Below are 15,130 nucleotides of genomic sequence, written 5' to 3' on the forward strand. Positions count from 1 at the left end.
TACCACTGGTGTTAACACATTGTGTTAACATGTTCTTAATTTGTTAACACTGACAACACTAGGTGATGTACTCATGTGGAAATGGTGTACACATTTCAATCAAGTAAATCCACTTTTCTCAGTGCAGGTCTCTGTGGAGGTTCAGGATGAGTGTTACACAGAGAGAGAATCATAAGCGCGGCCATTGCCATTATGACACCCAGCAGTTTGACTGAAAGCTAGAGAAGATTTCAGAATTTGTGGTTTGGTCCCAGTGACATCAAGGCCTCCCTTCCACCCCCAGCTCGACACGCGTAAACGCAGCTAGGCTTTCTCCCCTCTGGCCACCCCCATGGGTGAAATGGTAAGCTGGCATTTAGAGACACAAAAACAACAAATGCAGAAAAGGCTTCGAATGCATCCCCTGATCTTTCTGTTTTCGGAAAAACTCTCAGCGGGGAAGGCGACAGAGGCAGAGAGGGAAGAAAGGCGAGAGGCCCCGAATGGAAGCGACATGCTCCTCTTGGCTAATTACCAGCGCCATTCCCATGCTGGGTTGGAAATGCCACCTCGGTGTTTCAGTGTGTCTGTTTGAAAGCAGTGAGAATGAATGCAGGGAAAGCTCTGACTGGCCTGTTCGTGACATGCCGCTCTCTTTCTCTACTCATCTCTACCTGATTATCTGTGTTCTGCTGCCTCCTGCTGAATCTTACTGCAGTGTAAAACGCTAATGACGAATAATGTACTAAAGCTGTGTACTCTGGCTCTACTTGAGGTGCTGATTTTCATCGAATTTGACTGCATGAAATGTAACACACTGTCTGGTACACAGAGATTTTGCCTTTGTCTTCTTTAATGCATTAAAATCTAGTGCCAAAATAGCTACAAAGCATTCCTGACCATGCTTAGCAAAATGTGTCACCTTGTGGAATAGGAGTGTTCAGTGTGCTACCATGTTTACTATCACTGTGTAAAGGAAGCGCGAGGTGGTCTTTAATTGCTGGATATAATGAGAGCATGCAACCATGTTTAGAACAGAATTAATGTTGAGGTCCTGATATTGACCTGTTGCTGAAGGCCTGATATTGACTTGTTTCATCAGAAGAGCAATAAAAAATGCTATGCAATAAAGTGTGAAATATATTTTTATTTATGTTTTATTCCTCAAAATGTAATTCATTACACAAACAAAGTGAAAATCTACGATTAGTAGATTAAATGACATTAAAGATATTTGCATTATATCTGATTTTGTGCTAGATTTTGATTTTGGTCATGACTACATAGTAATGGTTTCTGGTTCATCAAGTTGTATGACTCATGTTGCTTTATGTATTGCAACATTTTGAAAGTTCCTTTTTCCTGTAGCCTGTTTCTACATTCACTAACACAATTCAACAATACTGCCATAGCTAATCTATGGCAGCTGTGTAGGAATGCAGTAAAATCAAAGTGTGTTATTGGGATGAAAATCATAAAGCTGGGTTTGAGGACTATAAAAACAACATCAGCCTCATTCCAATGCAACAAATTAGTTTTGAGAACAAATAGTCTATGAGATTGCAATCTTTAATCAATTCATTCTTTTGGTGAAGTTTTTGAAATTTTACACTTAGGCCTGTGCAAAATAATCAAATGTCACTTTCATGGTGTTACAAATATTTGTAGTACATTATTTGAAAAGATGGTTCTTTCAGGGTTCTATAGTAAAACAATGGTTCTATAAAGAATCATGAATGATGCATCATGAAAGTGCTCTTTAGATTGATGGAGAATGTGCTGTAGGTGGTTCTATACAGCACCCAAAAGAGTTCTTCTATTGTTACAAGTTTGACATCGTAACAATAGAAGAACCCTTTTTGGTGCTACATAGAACCCTTTTCAAAACATTTCTATATAGAACCATCTACAGTACATTCTGTAGGAAACTTTCATGGTGCAAAGAACCCTTCAATCATGCAAAGGATTCTTTGGGTGTTAATGGTCTTTATAGTACTATTTTCTTTTCTAAATAACCCTTAAAGATCCATCTTTGTAAGAGTGTAGATTTTATTGAACTCATATCGCTTTTTCCCACATTTTTTAAATCAGCTTTACATGACAAAATTGATATACACAAATTATACAATAGACATTCTACTCACCTATCAAGAAACCACTACATTATTGCTGTATCCAATTCACTGGTGTGCAAACAGTGAAATCTTGCACCAATAAAAAGTGTGGAAGCTCAAACAATCTGTGTGCTGACATTTACCCTTTGCGTTTTCTCTATTTTTATTCAAATCAATTTTATTTTATAGTGCATTTTACAACAGATGTCTAAAGCCTTTGTAATGTGTTCAAACATTTTAGCATTTGTATTGTCTCCTGCACCTATACCTGACTCTGGAAGAACATGCACTCTATTCTACAATTTAGTTTTGAACTTTAGCTTTACTAGCCAGGAAAATTCTCTTACCTGTGTGAAGAATGGTTCGTAGATCTCCACACCTTTGTCAGAACCTTGAGACAACACGTCCCGGCCCCTGTGCCAGCTGTAGCGGACCGGAGGGTTGGAGTTGGCCACACAGCGGAGGAAGACTGTCCTCTCATAGTAAAACTGCTCTTTTGCTTCTCCTATACTCTGATGGACTGTCACTACCGGGTCATCCAAGTCTGAGCAAAAATAAAAACACACATTTCTGTTTTACACTACAGAAAAACACAGTGTACAAAATGACTTTGGCAAAAACAAACTAAACATTTTAGCAGCATAAACCATTATCAACTGGTTCACAACAAACCACCATGGTGGATGTAATTAGTGTTATATTGTTAGTATAATTGTATATCCATGGACGTGTGAAATTATAATTAACACAAGGAAATCATCAAGTAATAACACAGTCTAAACCAAGTCCATTTACAGCACATTCACAGATTTACTAAGGTTCTTTTTCGTGGAAGGGTGTAAAAAGCATCTCACATTTTAGACGTACCCCAACATGCAAACTCTAATTCCAAAAAATGTTGAGATAGTATGTGATATACTGATAAAACTAGAAAGCAGCGAATTGTACTAAAAATTGTACTAAAAATTGTACTAAAAAACCACAACTAACAGCTGATTCTAAACCTAAAACTGTGAAAAAATGTTAAAAGAGCTATTTCAGATGAAGATCACTGGAAAATTAGGAACATCTTAAACAGGTGTTGCAACTATGCTTCTGGATAAATAGAGCATTCAGGAAAAGCAGGGTCCTTTATTAGCCTGGCCTTCAAGGCTCAATATTTGGTCAAAAAATGTGCCAGAGAATAATCCAACAGTTTAAGAACAACATTCTCAACAAGCAACTGAAAGAATTTTAGCTATTTTATCCTATATGGTGATAATAATATAATTAAACGATTTAGGAAATCAAGATTCCTGTGCATAAAGGGCAAGGCTGAAAACCAATTCTCTGTATGACTGAGACCCAAGATGCTAAAACAGACATGCTTCTGTGATGCAAGTAGTAAACATGTCAACATCAAACAAAGTTAGCATACATTTCCATAAAAACAATACATTAAGGAAAAATATGACATCTGACATTGTTCTACCATTTTCAACTTAATTCAATCGTCTTTTTTGGAATAGAGGTTTGTAAAATGAAATATTTTCCTCAGAATGATAAGGCACACTTGTGATTTGGGTCTGAAATCCCAGAAAGAGAAAAACACATTTCTTCCACTGTAATACTTCCTTTATGCCCAAAGGCAGCAGACACCTACATCAAATATGTAGCAGGTGGGATGGTAAGTGAAATGTTGCAATGGGGCAAATCACTCAGAATTTTCATTGGCTTTTCCAGTGGAGGAAGAAAAAGAAATCATTTTAGAAGCTGCCAGGCTCCAATTCTATTTTTACCCTCCTCCCCAAGGGCACACTGCATTTCTTAATCAATGACCTGCAATGCCTATCTTTTCAGCTAGGACACCATGTGGACACTGTGAGATCTAAAGTAGACCTACAATACATTAACCTACATCCTTCATCAACTATCAGATTCTATCCTCTAAAAAGCATCTCAGATTCTTGTCAATTGAGGTTGGCCTTTTGACTTCACAAGTTCAATTATTAAGACTGTCTGTGTGATGTGGGTTCTAGGCCTGACCGAGCATGTGCTTGCCTAGATTTAAATGGATCTTCAGTTAATAATTTTATGCACTTGCCACATTAACTCTTGGCAAATGTCATTTATCATGAGTTTGATGTAATTTCATTCGCTAATGCTTGCCTCATAACCATATTTTTTACACTTGTCCATTTGTGCAATGCCTGAACCTGATGAAACCCTTGGGTTCCACTCAGAGCAAGACACAATCAATTCAACAGGCCTTCTAATCAGGAGCTGAAGAGTCAGATGACCACTGAATAAAACACATTGAATTGGAATCAAAAATGATTAGTGTTGACCTTTTTCCTGGCCATGGAGCCCATAACCGTCTTAATAAACATCCTCCGCTCATGCCATTACGATTTAGAAAGGAAATACAGAACACGTTGAAAATGTTAATCAGCGAACGCACCCTTTAATTTAGCATCCCCTTTTCTCCCTCCTAAGGGTGAATGAAGATCCCAGCCTAATCAAGGAGTGCAGGGAGCCCACCAGAATGCTGATTCCTCACTTTCATTAAGGCACGTTCTGCCCTACAGCCCCTTAATCAAAATCTAGAGGCGGTCAATACTTCATCCAGGATCCATTACAGCCACGCAGGTAGGAGCAATTACCTTTAAGACGACGGCAACGCGCTCAGAAGCGAGCGATAGAGTGGGGCCGTTTTGGCAGAGGCGATTGCTTTAAATAAATACACTGATTCATTACACAGAAAGGAGGGACTGTGAAGTTTATCGGCACGCTTTGCACCATTCCTATTTGACCTAATATCTTTGATTACACAGCCCGGATAAGAACAAGGACAGTCACATAAAAACTCAAATATCTGACCACGTGAACGGGCCACTGAAGTGGGATGGATGTAGGATTTAGCACGTCGTTGCTGCATTACAGTCTTGTTGGAACGGGTCTTGGTATATCCATTAACTGTGTTAGTGTGTGAGTGGCTGTGATGCAGCATACACAATTTGTCAGATGGCTATTTATAGGTAGGCATATGCAAAAAAGCAAGTGGGCGCTGGGAGCTACCAAAGATAAATATGTAAATATGTAAATGTGCACATTGGATTAAAAATACGATGAATTTCAAACAAAATCCAACCTCCTTCCAACAACCATCAATCTTATGTTGCTACAAGTGCCCACATCGGTGCTGCGCAATTACCCATCATGCAAAGCAGAAGTCACGCTTGATGGATTTCTGTGCTTAAATTCCGAGGCTGTAAGCAAAAAAAGCATGCTTTTTGCTTGTCTTCTTACAATGCAGACATTACAGTGTGCACAGGCCTAAAATAGTCTTGAAGGTGCTGTGCAGTTTCCCTTAAGCACCCAATGGACCATCATGTCTACTGACTTTAGAGTATGTGCTTCTGCTCATTTTGGTAAAAGCAAGAGTAAGACTTTAACGTAAATTTCTAGGTTAACCCCTTAGAATTCCAGGCCTATTACATACTTAGGCAGGGTCTTCAATGCAAACTGGTTGAGCTATTCTTAGGTTATAGAAGTGTATAATAATTTTAGACCCGTTGCCAGACTCTGGCCTTTTAAGAAGTCTTTTTATAGGACAACGAACTTAACTAGCTTGAGCCTAAAATAGTGGTCACAAATTCTGGTCCTGGAGAACTACCTTCCTGTGGACCAGTGGTTCCCAACTCTGGTCCTGGAGGACCCTCAGCCCTGCACAATCTTAAAAAATATGACTGTTTAACTACATATTCATGTTGCATTTTACCTTGCACTAGTTTGCTACATATTCTATGTTATAGTTTATCATGTAACATTTCACTTTGCATTAGTTATTTTTATCATATGAAAACCTCAGGTTCAATCTTGAGAAATCTGACTGCTGGCAAAATATGGGAACATGAGAAAATGGGAATATGAGAACTAAAAACATGACACCTGTTTAACTGCATAAAATATTAATGTTGCATCTTACCTCGCATTAGGCTGTACCCTGCTCTCCCCTTATTTACACAAATCTGACCCAAAAGAAAAAAATGTATTTAATTGAAAAATTAGTTAATTTAGTAGCTGTGGCATGCGTCCGCCACCCGGGCCCTGATGATGACGACCGAGAGAGCCGGCAGAAAGACGGGGCCTCAGTGGCGACAAACCTCGGCAAGGATGCCGAGGAAAGAGCCGCGAGTGCTCCCCGGATGGACACGAGGCACGAGAGTGGATGCGGGAGGAGGACCACGAGGACGCTGGTGCCAACCGTGAATCCTGCCTCCAGCGTCCTCCTTGAGCCCGCGGTAGCACATGCCGTGCTACAGTAGCATTTTACATAAACCCTGCTACAAATTAATGACCAACATGTCACAGCAGATTTGTTCAGTAATACAACAGTATCTTGATACCATTAGCATTAACTGTCGTAACAGACCATCATCTTTGATCTCTTGATAGCTAACTAGAGTACAAGTCTGGGTTTGTGCAGTGGTCTTTTTGGACCCACCCCCACCTGCTCCCTTAAGATTTCATCCTGCTCCTACAGAAAATTGGAATCATGTATTGTGCTCCCACCCACAACCGCAAGATGTCAGTTTCTTAAGGCAAATATTCATTACTTGACATAATGTATTCACAAATACATGTCTGCTGAAACATCATGGTAGTCTAGATCATCAGGCTCACTGTGAAGTAACTTCACCAAATGCTGTTTATTCCCAGTAACCACAAAGCAAAAATTAAACCACAGGTTATTTTTGGTATTTTGCAGGGCAGCTCCACCATCTCTGTAAGCTACAAGAATGTGGGTGTTGCTCACATAATTGGTTGCTTTGCAACTCTTTAGAATAACTTCATTTTTCATTTAATTATGTAGAGAATTTGATTGTTTTGCTTTGTTTAGGCCAATCATTAATTTCTGTGATTTCTCTTAACATGTACTTTGTACTGCTCTGGCCTGCAGAGTGCTGTTTACCCACTCACTCCCACACACAACACTGAAAAATTAGAATGTGACATAAGCTGTTGTGACATTTAACACAGTAATTGCCAGTGTTACGATAATGTCATGGTAACTACCAGTAATGGTAACATGACACCATTCCATGATACCCTTCCCAATTTCTTCACACTTGAATGTTTCAGATTATCAAATTACTTTTTATATTATTCAAAGACAACCCAAGTAAATACAAAATGCTATTTTAAGCAATGATTTAATTTATTGAAGATAAATTACTGTTCATCCCTACATGGCCCTAGATGACCACAAGACTTTTGTGATAATATTCTATGGACTGATGTGTCAAACGTGGAACTTTTTGGAAGGCATGGGTCCTGTTACATTTGGCGTAAAGGCCAGCATTCTTTGAAAGAACAAAAGACCAACAGTCAAACAAGGTGGAAGTGTGATGGACTGGAGCTGCTTTGCCTCTGCAGGACCTGGATGACTTGTCATAATTAATAGAACCATGAATTCTGCTTGCTATCAGAAAATCCTGAAGGAGAATGTCCATCTTCAGCTCACAAATTAAACTTGCTTGTGTGCAAATCAAATCATTGTCCTGCTGTACAAAACAAAATGAAGGTTTTGGAGTGGGTGAGTCAAAGTCCTGTCTTGAATCCAATTGAGATGCTGTGGCAAGACCTTAAATGGACAGTACATGCTCGAAAACCCTTCAATGTAGCCGAATTTAAAGAATCTTGCAAAGGAGAGTGGGCCACAATTCATCCACAGGAATGTAAAAGTTACTGCAAGTTACTTTATATAGGAAATGTGTTAACAATGTTAAAACTAGTAATCCCCTTAATTTATCACATTAGCATGTTAACTTTGACAGGCATAACAAAAGGAGACGGTTTTGTAACCTCAACTGAAGAAAACTTCATGCCAAAAACTGAAGGATACGTTTCTCCTCTAAAAACAATGACTAAGTAATCCTTAACACACTGCAAGCTAGAGGATTTTTCCTCACATTTGGCCACGGGATACCCTATGTAGACACTCCATGCAGAGCAGGCTGGGAGCTTAATCAAACACATCGCTCTTTTCCCGTGTAATCTATAGCAGTCATTATGGAAAAAAGCCCATCAAGCCCATCAAGCTGTCAGTGCTAGGTGTCACAGGGCTGGAATTAAATTCACCCTGACTGTGTGGCACTAATCACTGTCCCGGCTTGATTACATGCGGCACTGGTGACCCGGGTGACATTTGCATGGCAGCTTTCCGTGTAAAAATAGTCCCATTAAGGCAAAGATAAGCAATTTGCTTCCAAGCTGGAAACAGGGACGGGAAGGCAGGAAACTTACAAACTGTCTTTTACCAGATGTACAGTTAATGAGGTGATGCATAGCATAGAGTGGCTCCTGGGGTTGCGATTGTGGCTTGTGAGAGGCGGACCAGGCTAATTCCCAAAGAGCTTTTGGGACTGAGATATGGAGGTGAGGTATTAGAGGGAAAGGCTATTACCTGGCACTAAGCTCTGATGGGCAACAACTTTGTCATCACCCCCTCAGCCCTGAGATCTAAAAACAGCCTGCAGCGATGTCTATGTTCCAAGGTCTAAGAGGGGTTTGGGGTGGGGTGGGGGGAGGGGCAAAAGTTGTGAACCTATGTTCCCAGTTGAGCTGCAAACAGGCCTTTTCTCTCAGGCCTAGATGGATGATTTCACATATTAAGACTGGCTGCTGAAATTGTGACTCGGGCAAAGGCAAGATTAAGTGTCTGTTCGCAGCAAGGTTTCGCCGAGCAAGAGTGACTTTGTCTAACGCTCAGATACCGTGCAGCTATCAGTTTGCAAATTAAAGCTGCCATTGCTAAGAGACTTATCAGCATAGAATGGAATGCTTTATAAAGGAGCACAGCAGCCAGAAATTACATAATTCTCTTTGCAATTATGAATCAGGCAAACCGCACGAACAGAGGGAGCAGATCAATACGGCCACATCAGCATATACCGCAGCACCTCAATAGCTACAATAATAGTACAACACAGCCTGGATAGAATTGTCAAATACACTTTAGTGGAAAAAAAGAAAGAAGAAATAACACAAAAGCAGAGCCTGTGCCCTTAATTGGAGGTGTTATTGGATGCAGCCCTTTTTATTCCATTATTCATGTGCATGGATTTTGAAGTGTGTCTCTCTCTTTGATAATGAAAAATTCTTTTGAAGTTTTCCTTCTCTGTACTACCTGCCTGCACTGCAGTCTATATCTCATGGAGGGACCATTACGGGGGCATAATGATAAATACATTAGTCTAGCTGAGAGAAGTGTTAGAGTGGAACCAATAAATAAAAGATTATGCAGAGAGACAGAAAAAAACTGCAATTGAGAAACACAAACCTGCCAGTGATCATTTCAGCAAAGGTGAGATATTTCTGCTTCACTGGTCCACTTACATATCTGCGATATACTGAAAAATAAATAAAGCGTACTCTCTGAGAAAGATACACAACCTCAAATCTCAAACCAGTACTGGAAGAAACCCTAATGTGACCTCTGCACCACTATATATAACATCTATTTACACAGTAATACACAAACTGTAATGATGAATACAATGAAGTCCACTAGGTACTATCCAGTGACACCATTCAAGCTGTTTTGCTTCTGTATTCCAGGGCACTGGAGTTCAATGACCATTACTATGAGATCGATTCTGCAAGAGTTATACGTTATATATGGTATATATCCTACATGTGCTATATTGTTCAAATGGAACTATAGAATCATATTACACAATTACTGGCATTTACAGTGCCCTCCACAATTATTGGCACCCCTCGTTAAGATGTGTTCTTAGGCTTCTATTAAATGTGCATTTATTCAGTGGGGGAAAAAATCCCACATTAAGAAATAATTCTTTTACATGAAATCATCTGTGCCACAATTATTGGCACTCCTGATGTTAATACTTTGTACAACCCCCTTTTGCCCACAAGGCAGCACTCAATCTTCTCCTATAACATTTCACAAGATGGGAGAACACAGAGAGAGGGATCTTCAACCATTCCTCTTTGCACAATCTCTCTAAATCATCCAGGTTCCTGCGTCCTCTCCTATGCACTCTCCTCTTCAGCTCACCCCACAGGTTTTTAATTGGGTTGAGGTCTGGGGACTGAGATGGCCATGGGAGGAGCTTGATTTTGTGTCTGGTGAACCATTTTTGTGTAGATTTGGCCAAGTTTAGGGTCATTATCTTGCTGAAAGACCCAGTGATCACCCATCTTCAGCTCCTGGTATTTCAAAGAGTTCATGATGCCATGCCACCCTAACAAGGTTCCCGGGGCCTTTGGAAGAGAAACAGGCCCACAGCAACAATGATCCTCCCCCATACTTCATAATGGGCATGAGGTGCTTTTCCTCATACTCATCTTTTGTGTTACGTCAGACCCACTTTGAGTGTTTGATGCCAAAAAGCTTTATCTTGGTCTCATCTGCCCAAAGCACACAGTCCCAGTTGAAGTCCCAGTACTGCTTAGTGAACTCCAGACATTTACGTTTATGCTTGAAAGTGAGAAAAGGCTGTTTCCGTGCATGCCTCCCAAACAGGTTGTTGGCATGTAGATAGCTCCTGATGGTTGTTATGGAGAATTTGTGACGCCAATATGCTGCTCTTTGATGCAATTCTCTGTGTGAGCTTTGGAGAACTTTTTACTTCTCTTACCATCCTCCTCACTGTGCGTGGTGGCAAGATAAACTTGCGTCCTCGTCCAGGCTTGTTTGCCACTGTTCCAGTTGTTTTAAACTTCTTGATTCCTCTGACTGTAGATATAGGCAGGTGTAGGTGAGTGGCAATTTTCTTGTAGCCATTGCCTGACTTATGAAGGTCGACACACATCTGCATTACTTGAATGGTGCCATGTTGAAGAGTGGATAAGAGAAATAGGCCTCTGTGTCACGTCATACTTATTCCCCAGGGAAGCAGGAAGTGATGAATTACTAATTAAAGGTTCCTAGATACTCTGATCAACTTTATAAACTATAGTAGAAATGACAGAAATGCTTCAATTACATTTATTTTCTAGGAATTGTTAGGGGTGCCAATAATTGTGGAACAGGTGATTTTAGAAAAAAATAATGATTTCTTAGTCAAGAATTTTTTTTATTCACTTGAGTTAAAGGTTACATTTTCTACTGCTTCTGTAATAAAAACTATTTATTTTAAGGCTTTTAACACATCTTAACAAGGGGTGCCAATAATTGTGGAGGACGCTGTACATTTAATTTACAGTACAGTGTGAAAATCAGAGACCACCTTTTCATTTATTTAATTTATACTCAAAATAAAACATCTACTACTATTACTACTACAACAATATTTAATTTGTCCACTTTACCGTTGTGAAATCTACTGCCGCTTTATGCTTCCAATATTAAAAACAATGTCGCAGCTGTGTCCTCTCAACAAAAACAGTTCCCAAAGCTTCCGAAAGGAGGTATTTCTGAGAAGATTAGATAAAAAACAAAAATAACCCTGCATGATGAAAGTAAAAGGCAAATAAGTGAATAGCAATTTCTAATTTACAGTACTGTGCAAAAGTCAGAGACCACCTTTCATTCATTTAATTTCCAGTCCAAACATATATAGATGCTGCGGTAAAAAAGCATTTTAACAGGAGTTCCTCAAACAGGAACCCAAATGATTAAAATATAAGACAAAAGTATATTTCCTAACAAGACCTGGAAGAAACTGTCCCCATCAGATTACCAATACTTAAAGTTTTCATCTTTGAGAGAGAGGGGAGAGGTATGGAGAAATATTCCTGGAGATTTTGTTGAAAAACTGAAAGCAAGTCTCCTGAAAAGAATGGAAGCTGTAATAAACACAAAGAATGGACACACTAAAGACTGAACAATAATACTTTCAACAATGAATATTGCATTTAACTGTTAAATAAATGTTTTCTGATATTTTCCTTGTGGTCAAAAATTCGCAACTTGTACTCAAAGACTGTTTTGACTGGAAATTAACTACATGAAATAATGTACATGTAAATAGAATTGTACATAATGTACAATTCTATTTACTTACAAACACAAATGGAAGTGGGAGAAAACATCAATTGTAGATATATTCTACCACCAAGCCTCAAGGTTACAGGAAAAGTACAGAATATTCTAAGATGACCTGACAGAATGACTATTCTGAGAAACAGAATCAGACAGAATAAGCAAATAGAAGATATACAATTAACCACAATCCAATAAAGGTAATGATGAAATATTTCTATTAGAATATTTATTTTTCTGCTTGTTTCAATGAGTTATAGAATTAATACTGAGTTACTACTGATGATAACTACAGCATCTGTGGTTTAAACCCTTATGGGTTTAAACCCTATATATTGGCTTTATAGTAGCTAGCATATAAGTTATGGCAGGGTTAATGATTTTAATTGATCCCTTTGATCCCTAGGCCAGCTATAACTAAACAAATAATTAATACATGAATAACGAATAGGGTTCAAGGGGTTAAAATGCAGAATGATGTCTTTAATTTGATGGTATATATTGGGTAAATGATGTAAAAATCACCGTTCTTTTCCTACATAGCCCCCATTTTAGATAAATAGTTGGACCACTGGCTCTGTTATTTCTGGCCATCTGTGTTTCACTGCACCATTGGCTTATGCATAACAAAACAAACACAGGTCTAGATTTTAGATGTGGCATTTGCATTGCACATACTGTGCTGTGGATTCTCAAAATAAAGACCAATAATGTGCCAGTAAAGGCCATTGTAAGGCTAAACTAGAATAAATCAAAACAAGTAAAACAGACAACTAATATGTTAATATCCAGTTACTTATAGACTACATTGAGTAGCTTTTGCATGCTTTACATGTCAAATAGTTAAACTACAGAAAGCTATGTTTAATATGAAGGTGTCTATTGGGTGAACTGTACAGGAATTACAGGCTGTTTTAGTATATTTGTATTTGGTCCAGTTGGCTGAGCTGTTCCTGGCCATCTGTGTGTCATTGCATCATTAGGTCATGCATAACAAAGCCAACATAAGGTCTAGAGTGGATTCTTCATGTGGCATTTGCATCTGCAGATTGTTGCTCAACATGAGGACCATGGAAATGTCAATGCCAGCAAAGCATACTGTCAAGAGGGTGAAAAATCAGAATCAATCAATCAGAGACACAACAAAACAAACAAAAATTGGGTCAATTTCCAGTTACTTAGATTGTACAGAGTAACCAAACTTTTCCATGAGTCTATTATGAATGCAAGGTGGGAATCAGCAGATTGAAATTGGCTAAACTTCCATCAAATTTCCAACCCAACTCATTAAAGGCTGTTGCACTTTATTTAAAAGTGTTAAATTAACTTATGTTGACCCAACCTATTTTACTAGAATGGGTTTAAAGCAGTCCCTGAAGTGCCCAGTCAAACAGCAACAGAGCACGTGGTGCCAGAATTTATAAAGCTGGTGATTAACCTAAACTTTGTCCCCCCAAGGAAAGATAGCATAGGAGGAAAGACAACAAAGGGGTGGTAAGTAAAATGAGGAAAAGAGGAATTACACGCCTAGTATGCAAATAGATGCAGCCAGAAGCCAGAAGAACCTGTGATTCAAAATACTTGAGTAATATGGGATTATACTTTAAGTACAACAGATTTCTTCTATTTTGGTGTGCATCACATGATATCAGATGAAAAACTCTTTTACTTCACTTGATTGATTTTTGTCTGATTATCAATTGGGGTAATTATGTTCTTTCAATGTTAAAGTACATCTCAAAAACAGATCAACTCAATTATTATCAGCTTAATTTGGTGATTTATTATTAACATGTGCAACAGCCAGTTCTACATTTGTCAAGTGCACAGTGTGAGCTTCAGCTTTAAGAAATGGCTAATAAAAATCAGCTGTTGGTCAATCTGGCTGCAAATAAAACAGATTTGGCACCGGCCACAAAAATCAAACGAAATTAAATTTAATTGAAATTAACTTTAAGGTTAAAAATTATTTTGTATTTTATCCCCCCTTCTCTGGTTAGAACACACAAGTTTGGTTTTCTGCCAAGAATCTTCAGTTTGGTGCATCACTAACAAATGCATGGCAAAAATGAATAACACATGTCCTTGTCTATTTATGTGGTGATTTATATCATACCTGCTCCATTTTTGATATCATTGGCAACTTCTAAGGGTTAGTAGAGACACTGCTACATTGCTGAAACTATCTGAAACTAGGAAAATTCACTTGAGACTGTAACTAATGGAGTCTTCACCTGCACCTGCAAGTAAAGAGCTTAATCATCTTTGTTGTTTGTAGCTTTGGCGGTGCATTTGGGGTGCAGTGAAAGTTCTGCAGCCCAAGACCTGTGGGTGTGAGTGTGTAGTTCAGAAGGGCATGCTGGCACTTCTACTGCAGCCTCTGCTTGGCATGCTCTTGAGCAGCTCCAAAAACAAGCCCTGAATAATTTACCAGGCTTTTTTCACCTGAAAGCCTCTCTGACTGTGATTGTATATGTATATGTGTTGGGTGTGAGAGTGTCTGTGTGTGTGTGTGTGTGTGGTGGGGGGTGTTTATACATTTGGGTGTATTATACACTAATCTTTCAGCCAGGCCAGTGAGGTCACCTACCCGACTCATCATCATTAAATAAAATCAGCTTCTACTTTGCAGCTGAGAGGATTCAGGACCATTCCCTCATCATCTCTGCAGGGCAACACAATCATGTTCTGACCTGCCGTGCACACAACACAATGGAATATAATGATGTAGGTTGTAGAATATTTTGAGAATGGAGGCGCACTGTGTAGCACTATAGTGATTTCTACAGTGCAGATTACAAGTGGTGCATGAAGCTGTAATAACAGTGCACAGGACTAGGAAGAATGGATGAATCTGCAGTTGTCTACTCTAACAGTACAATAAAAACAGAAGACACTGAAAACCACATGCACAATGTTGCAGCCATAAGAAAACCTCCAAAACAATGATGGAGTTAAGGGGGTGTTCCATATATTTTTCAAAATACCTGCATAATTAAATCTTTAAAATGCAAACAAAACAATTCAGAGCACTTTCATGTGA

The 15,130-nt window shown here is 38.9% G+C and overlaps 1 protein-coding gene across 4 annotated transcripts in view; it reads right to left on the reverse strand.

The window, feature by feature from the left end:
- Window positions 1-15,130, reverse strand: part of LOC108411484 (MAM domain-containing glycosylphosphatidylinositol anchor protein 2-like) — a 241,529-nt gene that overhangs the window by 105,551 nt on the left and 120,848 nt on the right. For all 4 annotated transcript variants that reach the window (XM_017683068.2, XM_017683076.2, XM_037537992.1 and 1 more), the window contains exon 4: window positions 2,441-2,637. In XM_017683068.2, coding sequence (XP_017538557.1) covers window positions 2,441-2,637 — 197 coding nt within the window. The remainder of the gene's footprint in view (window positions 1-2,440; window positions 2,638-15,130) is intronic.

This window comes from Pygocentrus nattereri, chromosome 4, assembly GCF_015220715.1.
Source record: "Pygocentrus nattereri isolate fPygNat1 chromosome 4, fPygNat1.pri, whole genome shotgun sequence".
NCBI lineage: Eukaryota > Metazoa > Chordata > Actinopteri > Characiformes > Serrasalmidae > Pygocentrus > Pygocentrus nattereri.